This window comes from Hyla sarda, chromosome 7 (genome assembly GCF_029499605.1).
Source record: "Hyla sarda isolate aHylSar1 chromosome 7, aHylSar1.hap1, whole genome shotgun sequence".
Lineage (NCBI taxonomy): Eukaryota > Metazoa > Chordata > Amphibia > Anura > Hylidae > Hyla > Hyla sarda.
The window spans coordinates 65,187,446-65,208,165 of record NC_079195.1 but is presented as its reverse complement, the minus strand read 5'-3'; the positions used below and the strand labels follow the sequence as shown (position 1 = coordinate 65,208,165).

General features: G+C 42.9%; 1 protein-coding gene across 4 annotated transcripts in view; it reads left to right on the top strand.

The window, feature by feature from the left end:
* Positions 1 to 20,720, top strand: part of CPEB3 (cytoplasmic polyadenylation element binding protein 3) — a 154,207-nt gene that overhangs the window by 95,417 nt on the left and 38,070 nt on the right. For 2 of the 4 annotated variants that reach the window (XM_056529390.1, XM_056529387.1), the window contains 3 exons: positions 15,351 to 15,374; positions 17,648 to 17,809; positions 20,259 to 20,348. In XM_056529390.1, the coding sequence (XP_056385365.1) occupies positions 15,351 to 15,374; positions 17,648 to 17,809; positions 20,259 to 20,348 (276 nt within the window). The remainder of the gene's footprint in view (positions 1 to 15,350; positions 15,375 to 17,647; positions 17,810 to 20,258; positions 20,349 to 20,720) is intronic. The other 2 variants (XM_056529388.1, XM_056529389.1) reach the window with 2 other exon arrangements.

The window sequence follows — 20,720 nt, the reverse complement described above, 5'->3', positions numbered from 1 at the left end:
GGGCATGCTGGGAGTTGTAGTTTTGCAACATTTGGAGGTTGAAGACCACTGGTGTAGAGTATCAGCGCCGGCGGCCGCAACAAACAGGAAGACGAGGAGGGCAGCGTGAGTAGTACCCCGATGGGGACAGCGCAGCGCTGGGCTAATAATTGGGGGGGAGGGGGGCAGAACAGCGCTCGCGGGTGACAAGTGAGTAGTTCCCCGATGTGGGGAAAGCGTGCTGCGGCTGATAATTCATTAATTCCCGATGGGGAGGATCCAAACCAGTATTGTGGTATGGGTAAAAATTAATGTTGTGCAGCACAAAAATTTTGGTATTTGGTATGAACCGCCCAGCCCTAGAACCTAGTCTAGGAAGCATCAGGAATGTTGTATTTAAACACATTGGCCCAGATTTATCAAACTGTGTGAGAGAAAGAAATTGAGTGATTTTCCCCCAGCAACCAATCACAGCTCAGCTTTCACTTTACCAGCGCTTGTTAGCTGCGCTGTGATTGGTTGCTGTGAAAAAATCTCTCCATTTTTTTTTCTCACACAGTTTGATAAATCTGGTCCCTTATCTTTTAAATTGTTAGGGAGAAACCCCTTTTTCATGTGTCTTATTCCCTTTTTTCCCCTTGAGAATTAATTCGTGCTCATCCAAACCAAGAGTGCATGTGTATGGGGTTTTTAGTAGGAGGGGCTTTGTAGGGCCACTCTGAAAGAGAACAGTAAACACTTATTCCTTATCACATACTTTAAGAGTTCTGGGATTTCTGGTGCGTGACAGAGCATCTAAAAATGTTCTTTTGTTTTTATGTATGTAAAATGACAGCTGGACAAAATGTTGTAGTCTTTAGGAAAAGGTCTAATATTCCAGGTGCCAGTTGGACCTGTTTATTAGCCTACTACTAGAACTTTCATAGTCACCACTAAAAATTTGCCCAAAAACCAAAATAAGGAAAAGATTAACAATGAATTTCTTAATAAACAACATTGTCAAAGTAAATGTTATTAATTTCCTGATTGGTAAATGTGTTTCTCATAAAGACATTTAAATAAGTCAAAGTAATAAAAGAAAAAGACGGAACACTCACTCAGATCTTGCGGCAGTGGCTTCTTTATTCCTTCTTCAGAACTTAACGGGAATTCAGCGGTGTAGGGAGGCAGGTGGTAAGGATGCGGGGGTATGGAGCGATGGGATGTTCTCGCGCCTTGGCCTTTTTTCAATAACCCCCAACAGGGGAAAACACATAGGGGAATTCCAAGTGATCCGACAGGAACTGTAGCACCTCCCTCCAGAAGGGTTCCACACAGGGAAAGCTCCACATAGCATGCAGCAGAGTGCCCACATCCGCCTGACATCGAAAACATACATCTGAAGGAGACACCCATACAAGATAGTCTGACCGGAGTATAATATAGCCGAAGGATAAGTCTAACCTGAATAAGTAAATCTCTCGCACTGACCACCGTAGGATAGTAGGACTTAACAACTTCCTTCCATTGCTCCCCCGTTAAACCGGGCAGATCCCCTGCCCACTTATCAAAGGCCAGCTCAAATGGACCAGGGCCCACGATTGCTGCAGTGCATAAGCTTGGGTCAAAGGTTTAGTAAGGTCGGTGGTTCCCAACAGCAACTCCACTTCAGAAAAGACCGGGGTCACATAAAGCAAGCCAAATTGCGCCACCACCGCGTGTCTAAACTGGAAGTACCTAAACTGAGCACTCCAAGGGAGACTAAAGCGGTCACACATTGCCTGAAATGACGGGAAAGAAGAAAAGTCCCCAAACAAGTGCTTAGCAAACTTGATTTCGTGAGCGCTCCAGAACCTGGCTTCCTCCAACTCCTGCAGGTGGTCCCTGATTTTTCTAATCATTGTAACCATAAATGTGTAGAGATTTTGGGTACCTGGCTCCAGGGATATCAGTAGAAGTAGCCTTCTAAAGGTCCATGCCATATTTGATGTGCCTGCTGCCAACGGGACCTGAGTAACTAGTCATTGGGGCGGATCCTGTCGACCGCTCTACACAAATGGGGGAGACACGTCAGTGCTTGCAGGATGGAAAGAAGCCACCTTGACCACCCCCTGTAACTACTTACCTGGGTACAGATGGCATTTTTAAACTGTGATTTCTCTTAAAAACCCAGTCTTTTCAGAGTAAATCATACTGGGTAAGGATTGCGCTGCCTGGACCAGTTTTATGCTGCAACATAAAACTGGACAGGTTTCCTTTAATTAACATGCTGTAGTAGCATAAAAAATATGGTGTTGTAACATTCCTTTAATTGTCACATATAGGGATGTCCTACAACATCCCATCCATACTTTTGTTCAGGAGCCCTCACAGTCATGCTTTCAAAGATTTTTCACTGTGTATTTTTCTTTTCAATCATAAGGCCTAGTTCACACTGTAATTCGGTACGCCAAAATATTTGCAGACAAAACTCTTGCACTGCTAGACCTTTATTTTTATTGTTTTTCCCAAACAATTGAAATATAATGGGATTTGGAAAAGTGCAATGTACAGTGGTCCTACAAGTCAAACTATTATATTGGCCGATATTCATGATTTTTTGGTGATAGAACTCAGGACCCCAGGACAGGCAGGGGAGAGAATGATCTGCAGCGGTGTTGCCGATGGGTGGGGGCGGTTGGGATAAATAGCCGTTAGCTTATACCGGAATATCGTCCGGGCATGCTGGGAGTTGTAGTTTTACAACAGCTTGGGGCACCCTGCTTGAGAAACACTGGTCTATGTCGAGGACAGGAGGACATGTAGTGGACACGCAGTGTCCTAAAAAAAGTAACATGGAGTCGCCCTTACCTGGTGTCCAGAGGAGCAGGTAACCCTGGTACAGGTAAAGTGTACAGAACATGTAATACCTCCCTGTACTGTAGGAGGCGCTACCAGACATCAGTCAGTGCATGCGCTTCAGTAATACAGGGGTTTTACCAGTAAAATGCCCATTCTGATTGGTCAGTTCTTCCGGCCATTGACAGGTTTCACAGATCTGGACTGTCTGCAGCATTGTATGTTGAGTCTGGTTTCAATTTACAATTGTCTTTTCTGGACCATTGTATGTTGAAACTATGGTGTGTTGAGGCCATTGTAAGTTGAGGGTTCACTGTATATGCAGAATACAAGGTATTCCTTTTGAATTGGACTAATCTGTTTCCGTGGCCTCGATAACAAGATTTATATACCGTATATACTCGAGTATAGGCCGAGGCCCCTAATTTCACCCCAAAATCCCAGGAAAAGTTATTGACTCGAGTATAAGCCTAGGGTGGGAAATACATCATCCCCCTGTCATCATCCAGACCCCCGTCATTAACACCCTCATCATCATCACCCTGTCATCATCCCCCCCCCCTTCATCATCACTGCCTGTCATTATCCCCTTGTCGTCATCCCACACCCCCCCTTCATCATCCCCTTGTCATCATCCCACATCCCCCCCTTCATCATCCCCTTGTCATCAGCCCCCCCCCTCACCTTCATCATCACCGCTTGTCAATGTCTGATACAGTGGTCTTCAACCTGCGGACCTCCAGATGTTTCAAAACTACAACTCCCAGCAAGCCCGGGCAGCCGATGGCTGCCCGTGCTTGCTGGGAGTTGTAGTTTTGAAACATCTGGAGGTCCGCAGGTTGAAGACCACTGAGGGCGGAGAGTTCACTTGAGTATAAGCAGAGGGGGTGTTTTCAGCACGAAAAATCGTGCTGAAAAACTCGGCTTATACTCGAGTATATACGGTACATGGCAAAAATCTGAGGCTTCCCTTTGAATTTCTTCCCTGTTTCGGGAAATATAGGCCATATGCACATACCCTAAGATGTCTAAAACAAAATGGGATTTTTTGCATATAATTGCAGTTTTTCTCTGGTTTAGCTGAAAAATAATGATTGTCTGAGTGATATTTTTATTTCTTCCTGTCTTTTAATGTGTTGTCACAGAGCGTCTTTGGGCAGAGAAGCATTTTCTTCTTTTCTGGTTGTAAGCGTATTCTTCAGGCCTTTGAAGTGTTATCATAATAATTCAGCGTTCTGCATTTTCACAATTTTCGTTGTCTGCTGCTTTATTGTGATAAGCCGTAGCTCTGCTTTTCCCCCCTTAACTTCAAGCCTATAGGACAGCTCCATTTTGTTCTCATTTTATCTTTATATAACTTGGCTTTGACAAGCCGTCTTTTTATAAACCTGCTCAAGACGATTTCTTTACAATCTTTCCTTGACTTTTGTTCTAAATGTGGAGATGTAGGTGCACAGTTTAAATGCTGCATGTAGTAAGAGGCTTTTAAGGGTTTTTGTCAGTGCTTAAAGGGCTTCTTTATAAGCTTCAGTGAATAAGGATTGAATAAAAAGAAGCCATCATTTTGTATGCGGTCCTAAAGCATGGTAGAAAAATGATTGTACAGTTATAGGACAGACCATGTACAGTATCTCCCATAAGTGAGTCCACCCCGTACATCACATAATTCCACCCCGCACATAATATAAACGGTATCCCCCATAAGTGAGTCCACCTCATACATTATACACATATAGTAAGTACATCACATAAGGGAGTCCACCCCGTACATTATACACACATAGTACATCACAAAAGGAAGTCCACCCCGTACATTATACACACATAGTACATCACAAAAGGAAGTCCACCCCGTACATTATACACATATAGTACATCACATAAGGGAGTCCACCCCGTACATTATACACATATAGTACATCACATAAGGGAGTCCACCCCGTACATTATACACACATAGTACATCACATAAGGGAGTCCACCCCGTACATTATACACACATAGTACATCACAAAAGGAAGTCCACCCCGTACATTATACACACATAGTACATCACAAAAGGAAGTCCACCCCGTACATTATACACACATAGTACATCACAAAAGGAAGTCCACCCCGTACATTATACACATATAGTACATCACATAAGGGAGTCCACCCCGTACATTATACACATATAGTACATCACATAAGGGAGTCCACCCCATACATTATACACATATAGTACATCACATAAGGGAGTCCACCCCGTACATTATACACATATAGTACATCACATAAGGGAGTCCACCCCGTACATTATACACATATAGTACATCACATAAGGGAGTCCACCCCATACATTATACACATAGTACATCACATAAGGGAGTCCACCCCGTACATTATACACATATAGTACATCACATAAGGGAGTCCACCCCATACATTATACACATATAGTACATCACATAAGGGAGTCCACCCCGTACATTATACACATATAGTACATCCCATAAGGGAGTCCACCCTGTACATTATACACACATAGTACATCCCATAAGGGAGTCCACCCCGTACATTATACACATATAGTACATCACATAAGGGAGTCCACCCCATACATTATACACATATAGTACATCACATAAGGGAGTCCACCCTGTACATTATACACATATAGTACATCACATAAGGGAGTCCACCCCGTACATTATACACATATAGTACATCACAAAAGGAAGTCCACCCCGTACATTATACACATATAGTACATCACATAAGGGAGTCCACCCCGTACATTATACACATATAGTACATCACATAAGGGAGTCCACCCCGTACATTATACACATATAGTACATCACATAAGGGAGTCCACCCCGTACATTATACACATATAGTACATCACATAAGGGAGTCCACCCCGTACATTATACACATATAGTACATCCCATAAGGGAGTCCACCCCGTACATTATACACATATAGTACATCCCATAAGGGAGTCCACCCCGTACATTATACACATATAGTACATCACATAAGGGAGTCCACCCCGTACATTATACACATATAGTACATCACATAAGGGAGTCCACCCCGTACATTATACACATATAGTACATCACATAAGGGAGTCCACCCCGTACATTATACATATATAGTACATCACATAAGGGAGTCCACCCTGTACATTATACACATATAGTACATCACATAAGGGAGTCCACCCCGTACATTATACACATATAGTACATCACAAAAGGAAGTCCACCCCGTACATTATACACATATAGTACATCACATAAGGGAGTCCACCCCATACATTATACACATAGTACATCACATAAGGGAGTCCACCCCGTACATTATACACATATAGTACATCACATAAGGGAGTCCACCCCGTACATTATACACATATAGTACATCACATAAGGGAGTCCACCCCGTACATTATACACATATAGTACATCACATAAGGGAGTCCACCCCGTACATTATACACATATATAGTACATCACATAAGGGAGTCCACCCCGTACATTATACACATATAGTACATCACATAAGGGAGTCCACCCCGTACATTATACACATATAGTACATCATGTAAGGGAGTCCACCCCGTACATTATACACATATATAGTACATCATGTAAGGGAGTCCACCCCGTACATTATACACATATATAGTACATCACATAAGGGAGTCCACCCCGTACATTATACACATATATAGTACATCACATAAGGGAGTCCACCCCGTACATTATACACATATAGTACATCACATAAGGAAGTCCACCCCATACATTATACACATATAGTACATCACATAAGGGAGTCCACCCCATACATTATACACATATAGAACATCACATAAGGGAGTCCACCCCATACATTATACACATATAGAACATCACATAAGGGAGTCCACCCCATACATTATACACATATAGTACATCACATAAGGGAGTCCACCCCGTACATTATACACATATAGTACATCACATAAGGGAGTCCACCCCGTACATTATACACATATATAGTACATCACATAAGGGAGTCCACCCCGTACATTATACACATATAGTACATCACATAAGGGAGTCCACCCCGTACATTATACACATATAGTACATCATGTAAGGGAGTCCACCCCGTACATTATACACATATATAGTACATCATGTAAGGGAGTCCACCCCGTACATTATACACATATATAGTACATCACATAAGGGAGTCCACCCCGTACATTATACACATATATAGTACATCACATAAGGGAGTCCACCCCGTACATTATACACATATAGTACATCACATAAGGAAGTCCACCCCATACATTATACACATATAGTACATCACATAAGGGAGTCCACCCCATACATTATACACATATAGAACATCACATAAGGGAGTCCACCCCATACATTATACACATATAGAACATCACATAAGGGAGTCCACCCCATACATTATACACATATAGTACATCACATAAGGGAGTCCACCCCGTACATTATACACATATAGTACATCACATAAGGGAGTCCACCCCGTACATTATACACATATAGTACATCACATAAGGGAGTCCACCCCGTACATTATACACATATAGTACATCACATAAGGGAGTCCACCCCATACATTATACACATATATAGTACATCACATAAGGGAGTCCACCCCGTACATTATACACATATAGTACATCACATAATGGAGTCCACCCCATACATTATACACATATAGTACATCACATAAGGGAGTCCACCCCATACATTATACACATATAGAACATCACATAAGGGAGTCCACCCCATACATTATACACATATAGTACATCACATAAGGGAGTCCACCCCGTACATTATACACATATAGTACATCACATAAGGGAGTCCACCCCATACATATAGTACATCACATAAGGGAGTCCACCCCATACATTATACACATATAGTACATCACATAAGGGAGTCCACCCCATACATTATACACATATAGTACATCACATAAGGGAGTCCACCCCGTACATTATACACATATAGTACATCACATAAGGGAGTCCACCCCATACATATAGTACATCACATAAGGGAGTCCACCCCATACATTATACACATATAGTACATCACATAAGGGAGTCCACCCCATACATTATACACATATAGTACATCACATAAGGGAGTCCACCCCGTACATTATACACATATAGTACATCACATAAGGGAGTCCACCCCATACATATAGTACATCACATAAGGGAGTCCACCCCGTACATTATACACATATAGTACATCACATAAGTGAGTCCACCCCGTACATTATACACATAGTACATCACATAAGGGAGTCCACCCCATACATTATACACATATAGTACATCACATAAGGGAGTCCACCCCATACATTATACACATATAGTACATCACATAAGGGAGTCCACCCCATACATTATACACATATAGTACATCACATAAGGGAGTCCACCCCGTACATTATACACATATAGTACATCACATAAGGGAGTCCACCCCATACATATAGTACATCACATAAGGGAGTCCACCCCGTACATTATACACATATAGTACATCCCATAAGGGAGTCCACCCCGTACATTATACACATATAGTACATCACATAAGTGAGTCCACCCCGTACATTATACACATAGTACATCACATAAGGGAGTCCACCCCATACATTATACACATATAGTACATCACATAAGGGAGTCCACCCCATACATTATACACATATAGTACATCACATAAGGGAGTCCACCCCATACATTATACACATATAGTACATCACATAAGGGAGTCCACCCCATACATTATACACATATAGTACATCACATAAGGGAGTCCACCCCATACATTATACACATATAGAACATCACATAAGGGAGTCCACCCCATACATTATACACATATAGTACATCACATAAGGGAGTCCACCCCATACATTATACACATATAGTACATCACATAAGGGAGTCCACCCCATACATTATACACATATAGTACATCACATAAGGGAGTCCACCCCATACATTATACACATATAGTACATCACATAAGTGAGTTCACCCCGCACATAATATAAACTGTATTCCCCATAATTGAGTCCATAAGTGAGACACTCTGCTACAATGTGTACAGCCTGTATAAGGGTGCATTCACACCACGTTTTTGCAATACAGTTCTCGTATACGTTTTCAATGTGAAAACCATACGGAACCATATTGAAAACCATATGCCAAAAGATGCATCAGGTTGTGTCTGTTTTGCATCCTGTTCGGCTTTGTCAGGTTTTTTTTCCCGTACCCAAAACCGTAGTATACCACGGTTTTTGGTCCGGGTGAAAAACTGTTTTAAACTGTATACGTTTTTTTTTTGTTTTTTTTAACATAGGAGTCAATGGGAACCATACAGAACCGTATGTGCATACGGTTCCATCCGGTTTTCACCATACATTTTTTGACTTTGCAGGTTTTTTTTCTTGGAATTTCAATCAGACAAGTGAAACTTTATTCAAAATGGAGTGAAAAGTTAAAAACGTATATGTTTTTTTCTTAAAAAACGGATGCAACCGGACATAACTTTTCAAACCGTATACGGTTTTTAACTGTATACGGGTTGAAATTTGTACACACGTTTTGATACAATTTAGTCAGGTTTTGAGGAATCAGTTTTTCATCAAAAACCTGATACGGGAACTGTATTGCAGAAACGTGGTGTGAATGCATCCTTACAGTGTTTAATTTTGTGTCCACTCAAAATAACTCAACACACAACTTAAAGGGGTACTCCTGTGCTTAGACATCTTATCCCCTATCCAAAGGATAGGGGATTAAGATGCCTGACCGCGGGAGTCCCGCCGCTGGGGACCCCCGTGATCTTGCACGCGGCACCCCGTTTGTAATCAGTCCCCAGAGCGTGTTCGCTCTGGGTCTGATTATGGACTATCACAGGGCGGGCGGCGTGTGACGTCACGCCTGCGCCCCCGTGTGACGTCACGCTCCGCCCCTCAATGCAAGCCTATGGGAGGGGGCGTGACAGCTAGGGGACGTCACACGCCGCCCGCCCTGTGATCGCCCGTAATCCGACCTGGAGCGAACACGCTCCGGGGACTGATTACAAACGGGGTGCCGCGTGCAAGATCACAGGGGTCCCCAGCGGCGGGACTCCCGCGGTCAGGCATCTTATCCCCTATCCTTTGGATAGGGGATAAGATGTTTAAGCACCGGAGTACCCCTTTAAGTGGAAATGACCAAATTAGGCCCAAAGTGTCTATTTTGTGTGGCCACCTATATTTTCCTGCACTGCCTTTAAAGGGGTACTCTTGTGGAAAACTTTATTTATTTATTTATTTTTAAATCAACTGGTGCCGGAAAGTTAAACAGATTTGTAAATCACTTCTATTAAAAAATCTTAATCCTTCCAGTACTTTTTAGGGGCTGTATACTAAGGAGAAATCCAAAAAAGAAATGCATTTCCTCTGATGTCATGACCACAGTGCTCTCTGCTGACCTCTGCTGTCCATTTTAGGTCCAGAGCAGCATATGTTTGCTATGGGTATTTCCTCCTGCTCTGGACAGTTCCTAAAATGGACAGCAGAGGTCAGCAGGTCATCTCAGAAATGTATTTTGTTCAGTGACCCTTCATCAAACTCCTGTTCACCCACACACTAAACCAGTGTATTGGGTGTACAGACTGACCATTCTCCTTTTAAGCCTCTTGAGCAAGTAGTTTACCAGAGCTACACAGGTTGTCACTGGAGTCCTCTTCCACTCCTGGTTGGGGTTGTGTCTCGGTAGTATTGGCTCACTGAGTGGAAGCACGGGCACCATGAACTCTTAACCTTGTGGCACTCACCTCTTGATTACCGGCCTTCTGGCTAGGATCAGAGAAATTTTTTATAGATCTAACTGGATGTCCGGGCAGTATACCTGCACACATTCGCTTACTTTTTTCCTTTTGTCACTTTGCCACTTTTTGCGTGTTGTGTGTTCACAGGATTGTTAGGATACAGTGGCCCTTCTGGGTGTCCCTCCTAGCGGAGGTGTGTGTGGCCATTAGGTTCCGCACCTCCCTGCAAAAACCCTGGGTACTCCTTCATGGGCAGGGTACTGACCATTATCGGCTCTGAGGGCAGATACCTTGGCTAACGCCAAGGGGGATGCCGGGAGCATTTGTGGTCCCTCAGTAGCTTCAGACATTGAACCTGGAACCTCGCAGGTACCTTTTGGTCTGGAGACGAGGGGTAAGGTTTGTTGGGGGGCCTCTCTTCTAGCGGAGAGGGGCTTGTGATAGACTGCATCCTTTGTGCATGTTTTTTCAGTGTACACGTTTGCACTTTAACATTTTTTTTTTAAATTTGGCTAACATCAAGTGTAGTACCTTTCCTTTTAGTTGGCGGTGTGGAAGACCGCCAAAGCAGGATGGGGAACCACACAGAACGGTCCAGGTGTACCAGGGTCAGCCTTGTGCGTCCGACGGCGGACCCTGAAGCGACCTGCCCGGAACTCACTTGGGATTGGCAACCCCACTTGACTGATGGCACGAAGCATGCACTTTTTTGGTCACTCTTCTGAGCACTCACCTATAGCATTCTGGCCTTCTGGCTGATGATCTGCATAGGAATTTTTATAGATCCGGCCTGGTTCATTGGTGGCAACCTGGTTAACGCCTAGTTGCCTGCCGGGAACACTTTTCGGTGAAAGGGGACATTGTACCTGGAACCTCGCAGGTGCCTTATGGCCCAGAGGCGAAGGGTTTCGGTTTCATTGGGGGGCCTCTCTTCTTTCGGAGAAGGGCTCGCAATCATCATTGTGCACATTTTTGTGAGAACACGTTTGCACTTTTTACTTGCACTTGGGTGATTTGAGAGCACTTACCTTGGCTCTTTAAAAAACAGAAAAATAGGGCAGATAGTTGATACTGTGCTTTTCCCTGCACAGTGGGTGGATGTGTGCAAGGAGAAAATGTGAAGGAACCACATTGTTAGGCTATGTTCAGTGTGGAAATTCCATAGGTCAAACTCCCGGAGGCGGGCCATGAAATTGGGCAATGACACAACTGGGTCTGTGAGGTAGACGAGAAGATCATCTGCAAAAGCGGAACATTTATATTCGTTGGCGCCAATGACTACCCCGTGGATATCTGGGTCTGCTCTGATGTTTGCGAGGAGGTGTTCAATCACCAGCACATACAGAAGAGGAGAGAGAGGGCAGCCCTGGCGTGTGCCATTAAAGATAGGGAAAGGGTTGGAGAGAGAGCCATTAATCTTTAAGCGGGCCGTCGGAGGGCAATAAAGGGCCATGACCTTAGCTGTGAACTGAGGACCAAACCCAACATGTACAACACAAGTTTTAACGTTACTGAAAATAATGATAGTTTAGGATGGAAAAATGTTCAGATGATCATAAACCATTGACCCCAGGTGAGAACACTTAAGGGCTCTGTGTGCCAGTGGTATGCATACTGTGTCTTTATTGTTAAAAAATGGTTCTTGTATTCAAGTTTATACACCTATCTTTATACTTCACACCAAATTGTTAGTGTACTTTCCTTATTGTGCCAGTATGGATATATATACATTTAAATTGGTCAAATGGGTTTCTATGTGGTTAGTGAGCACTTGACTTCTCGTCTTGTTTCTTTAATGAGTTTCCAAAAGTTTTTTTTATCTTTATAAAGTGATGGCATATCATCAGTAGGACATGCCAACACTTCATAATATTTGTTGGAGGTCCAGTCTATGGGATCCCCACCAATCTTGAGTATCAAAGGTCCCTGCGCTATTGTAGTTCTTCTTCCCCTTCACCGTTCACATAAATGTACAACTATGTCCCCTTTATTTATAGTATCTTTGGTGGTCTCGGAAGTCAGACCCCCTGATATAACATCACCTTAGAAGATAAAAATAAATATTTTGAATTTTATTTATGATTTTCCAATTTTTGTTTGGTCATACACTTAAAAATCCTATTTGCCTTGTGACAACACTGGGACAGAGTGTAATATTCTAATATGGTCTTTATAGTTATTCTGCTTTTCCTCCTTTACTTACTGTTCCTTCACATCCTTAGCTCTGCCATCCCTGTAGAATTAAAGTGGGTTATACATTAGAAAGCTTCACAATATTCAAAAAAATAAACAAACAATAAGTGAATGGTGTTGGAAAATAAACAGTAGCTGTTAGGGTAAGGTTACTTGTAGTGGAGGCGCTGCTGGTTTTCCATAGCATCTATAGTAGCAGCAAAATGGATGTGCCATACTGTAGAAAAAACCTGCGCAAAACCCATGCGGAAGTTGACGTGCCCTTTGCCATTGACTTCAAAATACGTGCCATATATTGCTGCGTAATTTCAGCCTAATGATTGAAGTGAATAGGGAGCTAAATCTGCTTCAGAACATATGCAGCAAAATACGACATGTGACCCTACTCTTAGGCTGGGTTCACACTGTGGAATTTCCGGGCAGAATTTCTGCCGGAGATGAAGCCGGCAGCACTAGGACCGCGCGGACTGCATTGCCGTCCCCATAGATGTCAATGCATTGAGCAGATCTCCCAAAAGATCCACCCAGGAACGCATTGCCGTCCGTGTGATTCTAGTGGCGCTGGCTAATTCTCCGGCAGAATTTCTGCCCAGAGATTCCGTAGTGTGAACCTAGCCTTAGTCTATTCACATGGCAGAATTTCTGCTTGTGGAATTCCGCCTCAATTTAAAGGGCTACTCCGCTCCTCAGCGTTTGGAACAAACTGTTCCGAACGCTGGCGCCGATGCCGGGAGCTTGTGACGTCATAGCCCCGCCCCCTTATGACGTCACACCCCACCCCCTCATTGGTGTCACGCCCCCTCCCATAGACTTGCAGTGAGGGGGCATGGTGTCATGAGGGGGCGGGGCTATGACGTCACGAGCCCCCAGCTCCTGCGTTCGGAGCAGTTTGTTCCAAACGCTGAGCCACGGAGTACCCCTTTAAAGCCCATAGACGTCTGTGCAATTCCGCACTCCCATTCACACTTCCGAATTTCCACTTGCGGAAATTCGGAAGTGTGTATGGGAGTGCGGAATCCCATACAAAGGAAATTCTGCGGTGTGAATAGTCCCCACTACAATTCTGTAGTAAAATCTGCAATTGCTGACTTTTATATTTTATTTCACTGTTCCAAATCCTGAAATCCTCCAAATGCTGAAATTTCAGAACAGAAAAGAAATAACAAATCTTCACCAAAATCCACACTATTTTGGGATCTGTTCACACTGGGTAGATGAACAAGTGACATTTCCTAAAAAAATGTAGGCAAAATCCTCTTCAATTTCTCAATTTTAATTCCTTGTTATTTCCTCCTCCAATTTTTGTCAGAGCAGATTTGTAGTAACTTTTTAAAATCCAAGGGCGTTATTCTCCTGGAATCCTCCTCAGTTTGACTTATCAGTTCCTAATTCCTCATTAGATTTCACATTGATTCCCATTTAGGGTACGTTCCCACCTGGCATATTTTGCTGCGTATTTGCTGCTGCGTATTTTATTTCCCATTGAAGTCAATGGGTAGGAAAATACGCAGCAGCAAAATACACCAGGTGGGAATGTACCCTTAAAGGGGAATTACTTTACTTCTTATCCCCTATCCACAGGATAGGGGATAAGTGTCTGATCGAGCAGGGTCCAATGGCTGGGACCCCCTGATATCTACTGCCTGTCTCGCCTTAAGCATGGATCGACCACTGCTACGTGTACTAATTGGTGGACACTGCCCCTCCATGCATTTCTATGGGAGAACTGAAGACACAGGAGTACAGCTCTCTTGTATCTCTGGCTCTCCCATAGATAATGCAAGAAGGGGACGTGTCCTGTGGATAGGGGATATGACGTTAAGTACCGGAGTTCCCATTTAATTCCAGGTAGATTTTGTGGCAGAATCTGTATGGAAATCCATGTGGAACCTGCCCCAAATTACAAGTGTGAACATACCCTAAGACCCTATTTCTGTTCCATGCTAAAATGATGCACAAATTAAGCAGAGTTTGGTTTGAATTTGAAACTGAAAGTCCCTTTAACGTTGAGATTTTACTGGTGGATTACACCAGAACATATCAATTGTTCCAACAGAATTCAGTTTTAGAGCAGAAATTTCCAGGCAGAAATGATGCTGTGCAGACCCCCCTTAATTACAATAAAATCAATGGGAGTCTGAATAGATTGTGTCAAATACAGCGCAGATTGCATCTAAAATTCCTCCATGGGAACAAGCACTAAGGGTATGTTAACACTTGCACATTTTGCTGCTATTTTAAAGTCAATGGGTGGCAAAATGATCTGCAGCAAAATGCATGTAGATTTTGGTGTGGATTTTCTGCCGCAGAAAACCTGCATCATTTCTGTTGTGTGTTGCCTTGCCCATAGCAATTGAAACAAAACAGCAGCAGATGAGTTCACAAGACCCACTGATCCATGTATAATTATCACTGTATCATTCAGGATGAGGATTTCCATGTGTATATTATGTGTTAATCTTCCCAATTTTTCCTGTTTTCATGCAGCAAGGAGCTATGGTCGGAGACGAGGTAAATACACTGACACTTGTTTTGGGTGTTTTGCTTACCAAAATCTCAGGGGAAAAATCAGCGCTATCTATAATTTTTTACCCTCTTATATTTAATTATTTGCTATAAATGCGATTTGGTGATTTCTCTATTTGATGAATTTGGAATTAAATTTGTCTGCTTTACACTTGAGAATAATTTTAGACCATGTTGAAAATCTCTCTGAAATGATTTAACCCTTTTGGCTGTGGATTAATTGCTTGTTAAAAGGGGTTTCCGGTTTCAGCAAGTTAAAGGGGTACTCTGGTGGCAAACTTTTTTTTTTTTTTTTAAATCAACTGATGGCAGAAAGTTAAACAGAAACCCGCTGTGAGTTACGTGAGCATTCATTTGAATGGGTCCACGGACAGTCCGCAAATCTGACACTATTGCGGACTGTCTGTGGACCCATTTAAATCAATGGTAGCGTAACTCACAGTGGGAAACCCGCTGCTAGTAATAGCGTGTGAACGCACCCTAAATATGCTTTTATTTGATGTAAAAATAATTCCCTTTACCCATTGATTTAGTCATTGCGTCTTTCTAGAAATCATTTCCTGTTTTTGTAGTTAAAGTTTACATTTTATGTTTTTTTGTTTTTGTTTTAACTTTGTGTAAAATAACATGGATATTTCTTAAAGGGTGTCAACCCGTATATATTGCCCTTTAGGTTTTAAGGGTATGTTCACATTCTATGCAATGAATTTTGGCTAATAGTTTGTGAAATGTATTTTATTCTTTTGCATCATATCAAGATTCTCATCAAATATTTAAGTGTTTTAAAAGTATTGTCTCACCAAGTAGTCATTATAAGGGGGTTGGGGTCAGGAAGGGTGTGCGGGGCATGGCAAGGCTTCAGTGATGTCATGCTTGCTGGAGAACGCCCACTTTCTCCGGCCGGGAGCTCACACAATGTGAGCAAGGGGAAAGGTGTGATATGGAGCTTTTTAAAGCTCAGAAACTTTATATACTTGAGTATAAGCCATCCCGAATATAAGCCGAGGCCCCTAATTTTACCCCAGAAACCCACTTAAAGTTATTGACTCGACTATAAGCCTAGGGTGGGAAATACATCATCCCCCCCGATGTCATCATCCAGACCCCCATCATTAACACCCCCTTCATCCCCCCCCCCCCCCCCCCCCATTCATAATCACCGCCTGTCAATCCCTTCTCAGTGGTATTCAACCTGCGGACCTCCAGATGTTGCAAAACTACAATTCCCAGCATGCCCGGACAGCCATCGGCTGTCCTGGCATGCTGGGAGTTGAAGTTTTGAAACATCTGGCAGTCCGCAAGTTGAAGACCACTGCCCGGACCTTCGTCATCATCCAGAACCCCTTTTTGTTTTCTATTCACCTCCCCTTGGTGGGAAGGAAGGGTGAGCTGGTCCGGGCCATCTATGCTGTAGAGACCGTCCGGTGGGGAGGGCTAATAGTCCCGGGCAGTCCGTCTTCACCGGGAGGCCCTCTTCTCCGCTCCGGCCCCGGAGTAGTGACGTTGCCTTGACGACAACGTGCACGTCACGTCCGTGCACATGAACATCCCTGTGCGGTGGCGTCAATGTAGCGTCACTATTCCGGGGCCGGAGCGGAGAAGAGAGCCTCTCCACCCGGAACGACGAACCCTCCCCACCGGACGGTCTCTGCAGCATAGATGGCCCGGACCAGCTCACCCTTCCTTCCCACCGAGGGGAGGGGAGTAGAAAACAAAAGGGGGGTCTGGATGATGACGAAGGCCGCAGTGGACTTCAACCTGCGGACCTCCAGATGTTTCAAAACTACAACTCCCAGCATGCCCGGACAGCTGATGGCTGTCCGGGCATGCTGGGAGTTGTAGTTTTGCAACATCTGGACACCTGCAGGTTGAAGACCACTGAGAAGGGATTGACAGGCCAGAACGTTTTTTTGTTCACTCGAGTATTAGCCGAGCGGGGCATTTTCAGCACGATAAATCGTGCTGAAAAACTTGGCTTATACTAGAGTATATACGGTATATAAGCTTCATATTCTGATGTCTTACCGTTATACAGAGGCAGGTCATTGACATCATTTACACTGGTATTTACGATTATGGGTTACATATTATGTTTTGTAGGATGCTTGTTGTCCTTGAGTATCTTTGGCCTAGTTGCTGTTGTGTGTTTTTTTATTTTATTTAATAATCTGAAATATAACAAAACTGCTAAGTATTTGTAATGTTGATTTGTATATTTTATTTCAAGACCGGTAATCCTAAAGTCTACCACTTTCTAGGTCGGTCTTCGCTTTTCCCCTTTGAAGATGGATTTCTCAGTGATAGTCACACTGACCAGTCATCTGGCTTGAGTTCTCCTACACACTGTCAGAATGGCGAACGGGTTGAGCGCTACTCTCGAAAGGTGTTTGTTGGTGGATTACCTCCGGACATTGATGAAGGTACTTTACAGTGGGAAGTTTTGCAATAAAAGCAATAGTTGTAAGGATAATTTTTTAGTACATTCATCCAGGTATGTTTGGGCACTATAATTTAATCTGATTTATATACCCATAAACTGGAACCCTCCAGGCGAAACACGATTTTCTGTACCCAGTACAGATGCTAAGTGGCAGGAGGGTATGCAGGGGTGTGGAAATATAATAAAATACTACTTGTCCACGGGACTAAAACAGGGCAAAAATCTACTTGTCCCTCATGACGATCCACTTGTCCCGACCAATTTTCGCTTTTAAACTCTCATTTTTTCCTCCTCGCCCTAAAATAGCCATAATTAACTACTATAATGATACCTGTTATTTTTTCAATAACATATTCTTTGAACCAAAATATATATATATATATATCTATCTATCTATCTATCTATCTATCTATATATATATATATCGGTGAAGTGAAATTGAAATAGTAAAAGATAATTTTGCAAATTTGGTGGTTTCTTTTTTCTACACCTTTCACCTTGTGGTTGAGCTAGCATGTTCTTTTGATACTTTAGGCCGGCCTGATTACAGCAATACCAGATTTGTAGCTTCCATCATGTTTTACTAATTAAAAAAAAAAATCTGAACTTTTTCGAATTTGTTTAATTGCCAATCTTTGACCCCTGTAGCTTTTTTTTTCTCACATAGCAGACTGTATGAGGGCTCATTTTTTGCGCGATAATCTAATTATTATTATTTTTTTTTATCTGTACCATTCTGGTACTGATCTGACTTTTAATCTGATTTTATATAGGAAAAGGGGGTGATTTGAACTTTTAACATGGAAGGGGTTAATGTGTGTCTTTTAAACTTTTATTAAAACTTTTTTTTTTTTTTTTACACTTTATTAGACTTAGGATGAATCATTAGATTTCTCAGACAGATTAATAGAGTTCTATTGAACTCCATTGATCTGTGTGCTCTGCGATCCATTGATAGAGCCTAGTCCAGCCAGGCTCTATCAGTGACAGAGCCACAGACACCAGGCAAGCAGAGGTAAGCCCTCCTGCTCCCTCTATAGTGGATTGACCCCGCGATCACGCTGCAGGGGGATGATCCACCCCACTAGCCCAACAGGGAGCATTCACGTGTCCCTTTAGACACCGCTGTCAGCTTTCACAGCGGCGATCTAAAGGGTTGTTAGCCAGCCCTGGCATGCTGGCTATTAGCGGCGGCTCCCGGCTACTGAGAACAGCCGGGGGCTGCAGAGTACGGAGCGGGCACGAGTCAGGAGCCTGGTCCATACAGACTGCTGAGTGCAGCTGTGCTTGTCAGGTTCGGCCCTGCTTGCCTGAAGCAGGGCTAAGGGCCGGAAAAATTCACCTGCCCGATGCCCGGAACTGCATGTCCCAGGCGTCGGGCGATAGGAATTCCACATCCCTGGTATGTGACAGGAATTCATCCAAAAAAAGACTAGTCATTCACGATCCCCCTCATGTCTAACACAGTACATAATTTTTAAAGTTAATGTACCTTTAAATGGTTTTCACATCTATTTTTGCAAGGATACACTATAACATGATCAGTAGGGTCCAGCCTGAAGGTCCTGGAGACAAAGGGACTAAGGACTCTCCAGCTATAATACTTCACAGTGCAGAGTTGATGGTAGGCTACAACATATGGCAGGGATACGTAAGGAAATTATGTAATAATGCACCAGAGAGACTTTCACTGGTAAAAGCGGCTGGGCTAAATAAATAAATAAATAAATTTAAATAAATGAATGGGAAAAAAATAAAATACTCGCTGCTATTCCCACCCCTGTTTGGTTCTGGTCTCTGCTGCTTAATACTTTCTGGTTCTCATCCTAACATAAAGAAGTGGCCACAACCTATTAGTGATTTAAGTGGGTCAGCTATTCATTGTCAGAACAGCTACTTCCTTTTGTGCAGACATCACCAGTAGAGATGAGCGAACTTACAGTAAATTCGATTCGTCACGAACTTCTCGGCTCGGCAGTTGATGACCTATCCTGCGTAAATTAGTTCAGCCTTCAGGTGCTCCGGTGGGCTGGAAAAGGTGGATACATTCCTAGGAAAGAGTCTCCTAGGACTGTATCCACCTTTTCCAGCCCACCGGGCACCTGAAAGCTGAACTAATTTATGCAGGATAAGTCATCAACCGCCGAGCCGAGAAGTTCGTGACGAATCTAATTTACTGTAAGTTCGCTCGTGTCTAATCACCAGGAAGTGGCGAACATCAGCGTCAGTCCCATAGACTGTGATAGGAACAGCAGCATGCATGTCTGACTGCTTCATTATTTTGGGTACACAGGTTCTCTGTTAGTATGATCGTTCCCAATAGACCCTATTTGCCTGTATCTCGTAACCTGTTAACGAGCCGATTCTTATTTCAAGTACTATATTAAGTATATTTTATATTATGTTTTTTTTGTTGTTTCTTTTTGTAGATGAGATCACTGCAAGTTTTCGGAGGTTTGGCCCTTTGGTGGTAGATTGGCCTCATAAAGCAGAAAGTAAATCCTACTTTCCACCAAAAGGTAATTGTTTTACATGAGTAAGAAAAGCCCTATTTTTTTTTTTTTTTTAAAGAAGCAGTCCATGTTTTTTTTTTTTTTTTTTTTTGTTTACATTGCAGCATAAGCTTTTAGAGAATATATAAAGGTTCTTGTGTATGCCTTGTGGTTACCTGTTCTAGCAGCTGTTGCAGGCATGGGTTTTTAGCCATATTGATTTGTGTTTTCTTATTCAAATGATTTTGTAATGCTTCCTACTATTTCCCATGAGGCCTCTGGCTTTGCAGAGAGGGGATGTAGTCTCATCACTTCAGGTCATCTAGTGAGAAGGTCAACCTAATAACCCTGCTAGACAACAGCAGCCTAAACTGCTGAGTAGGTGGCGGTCAGTTCACC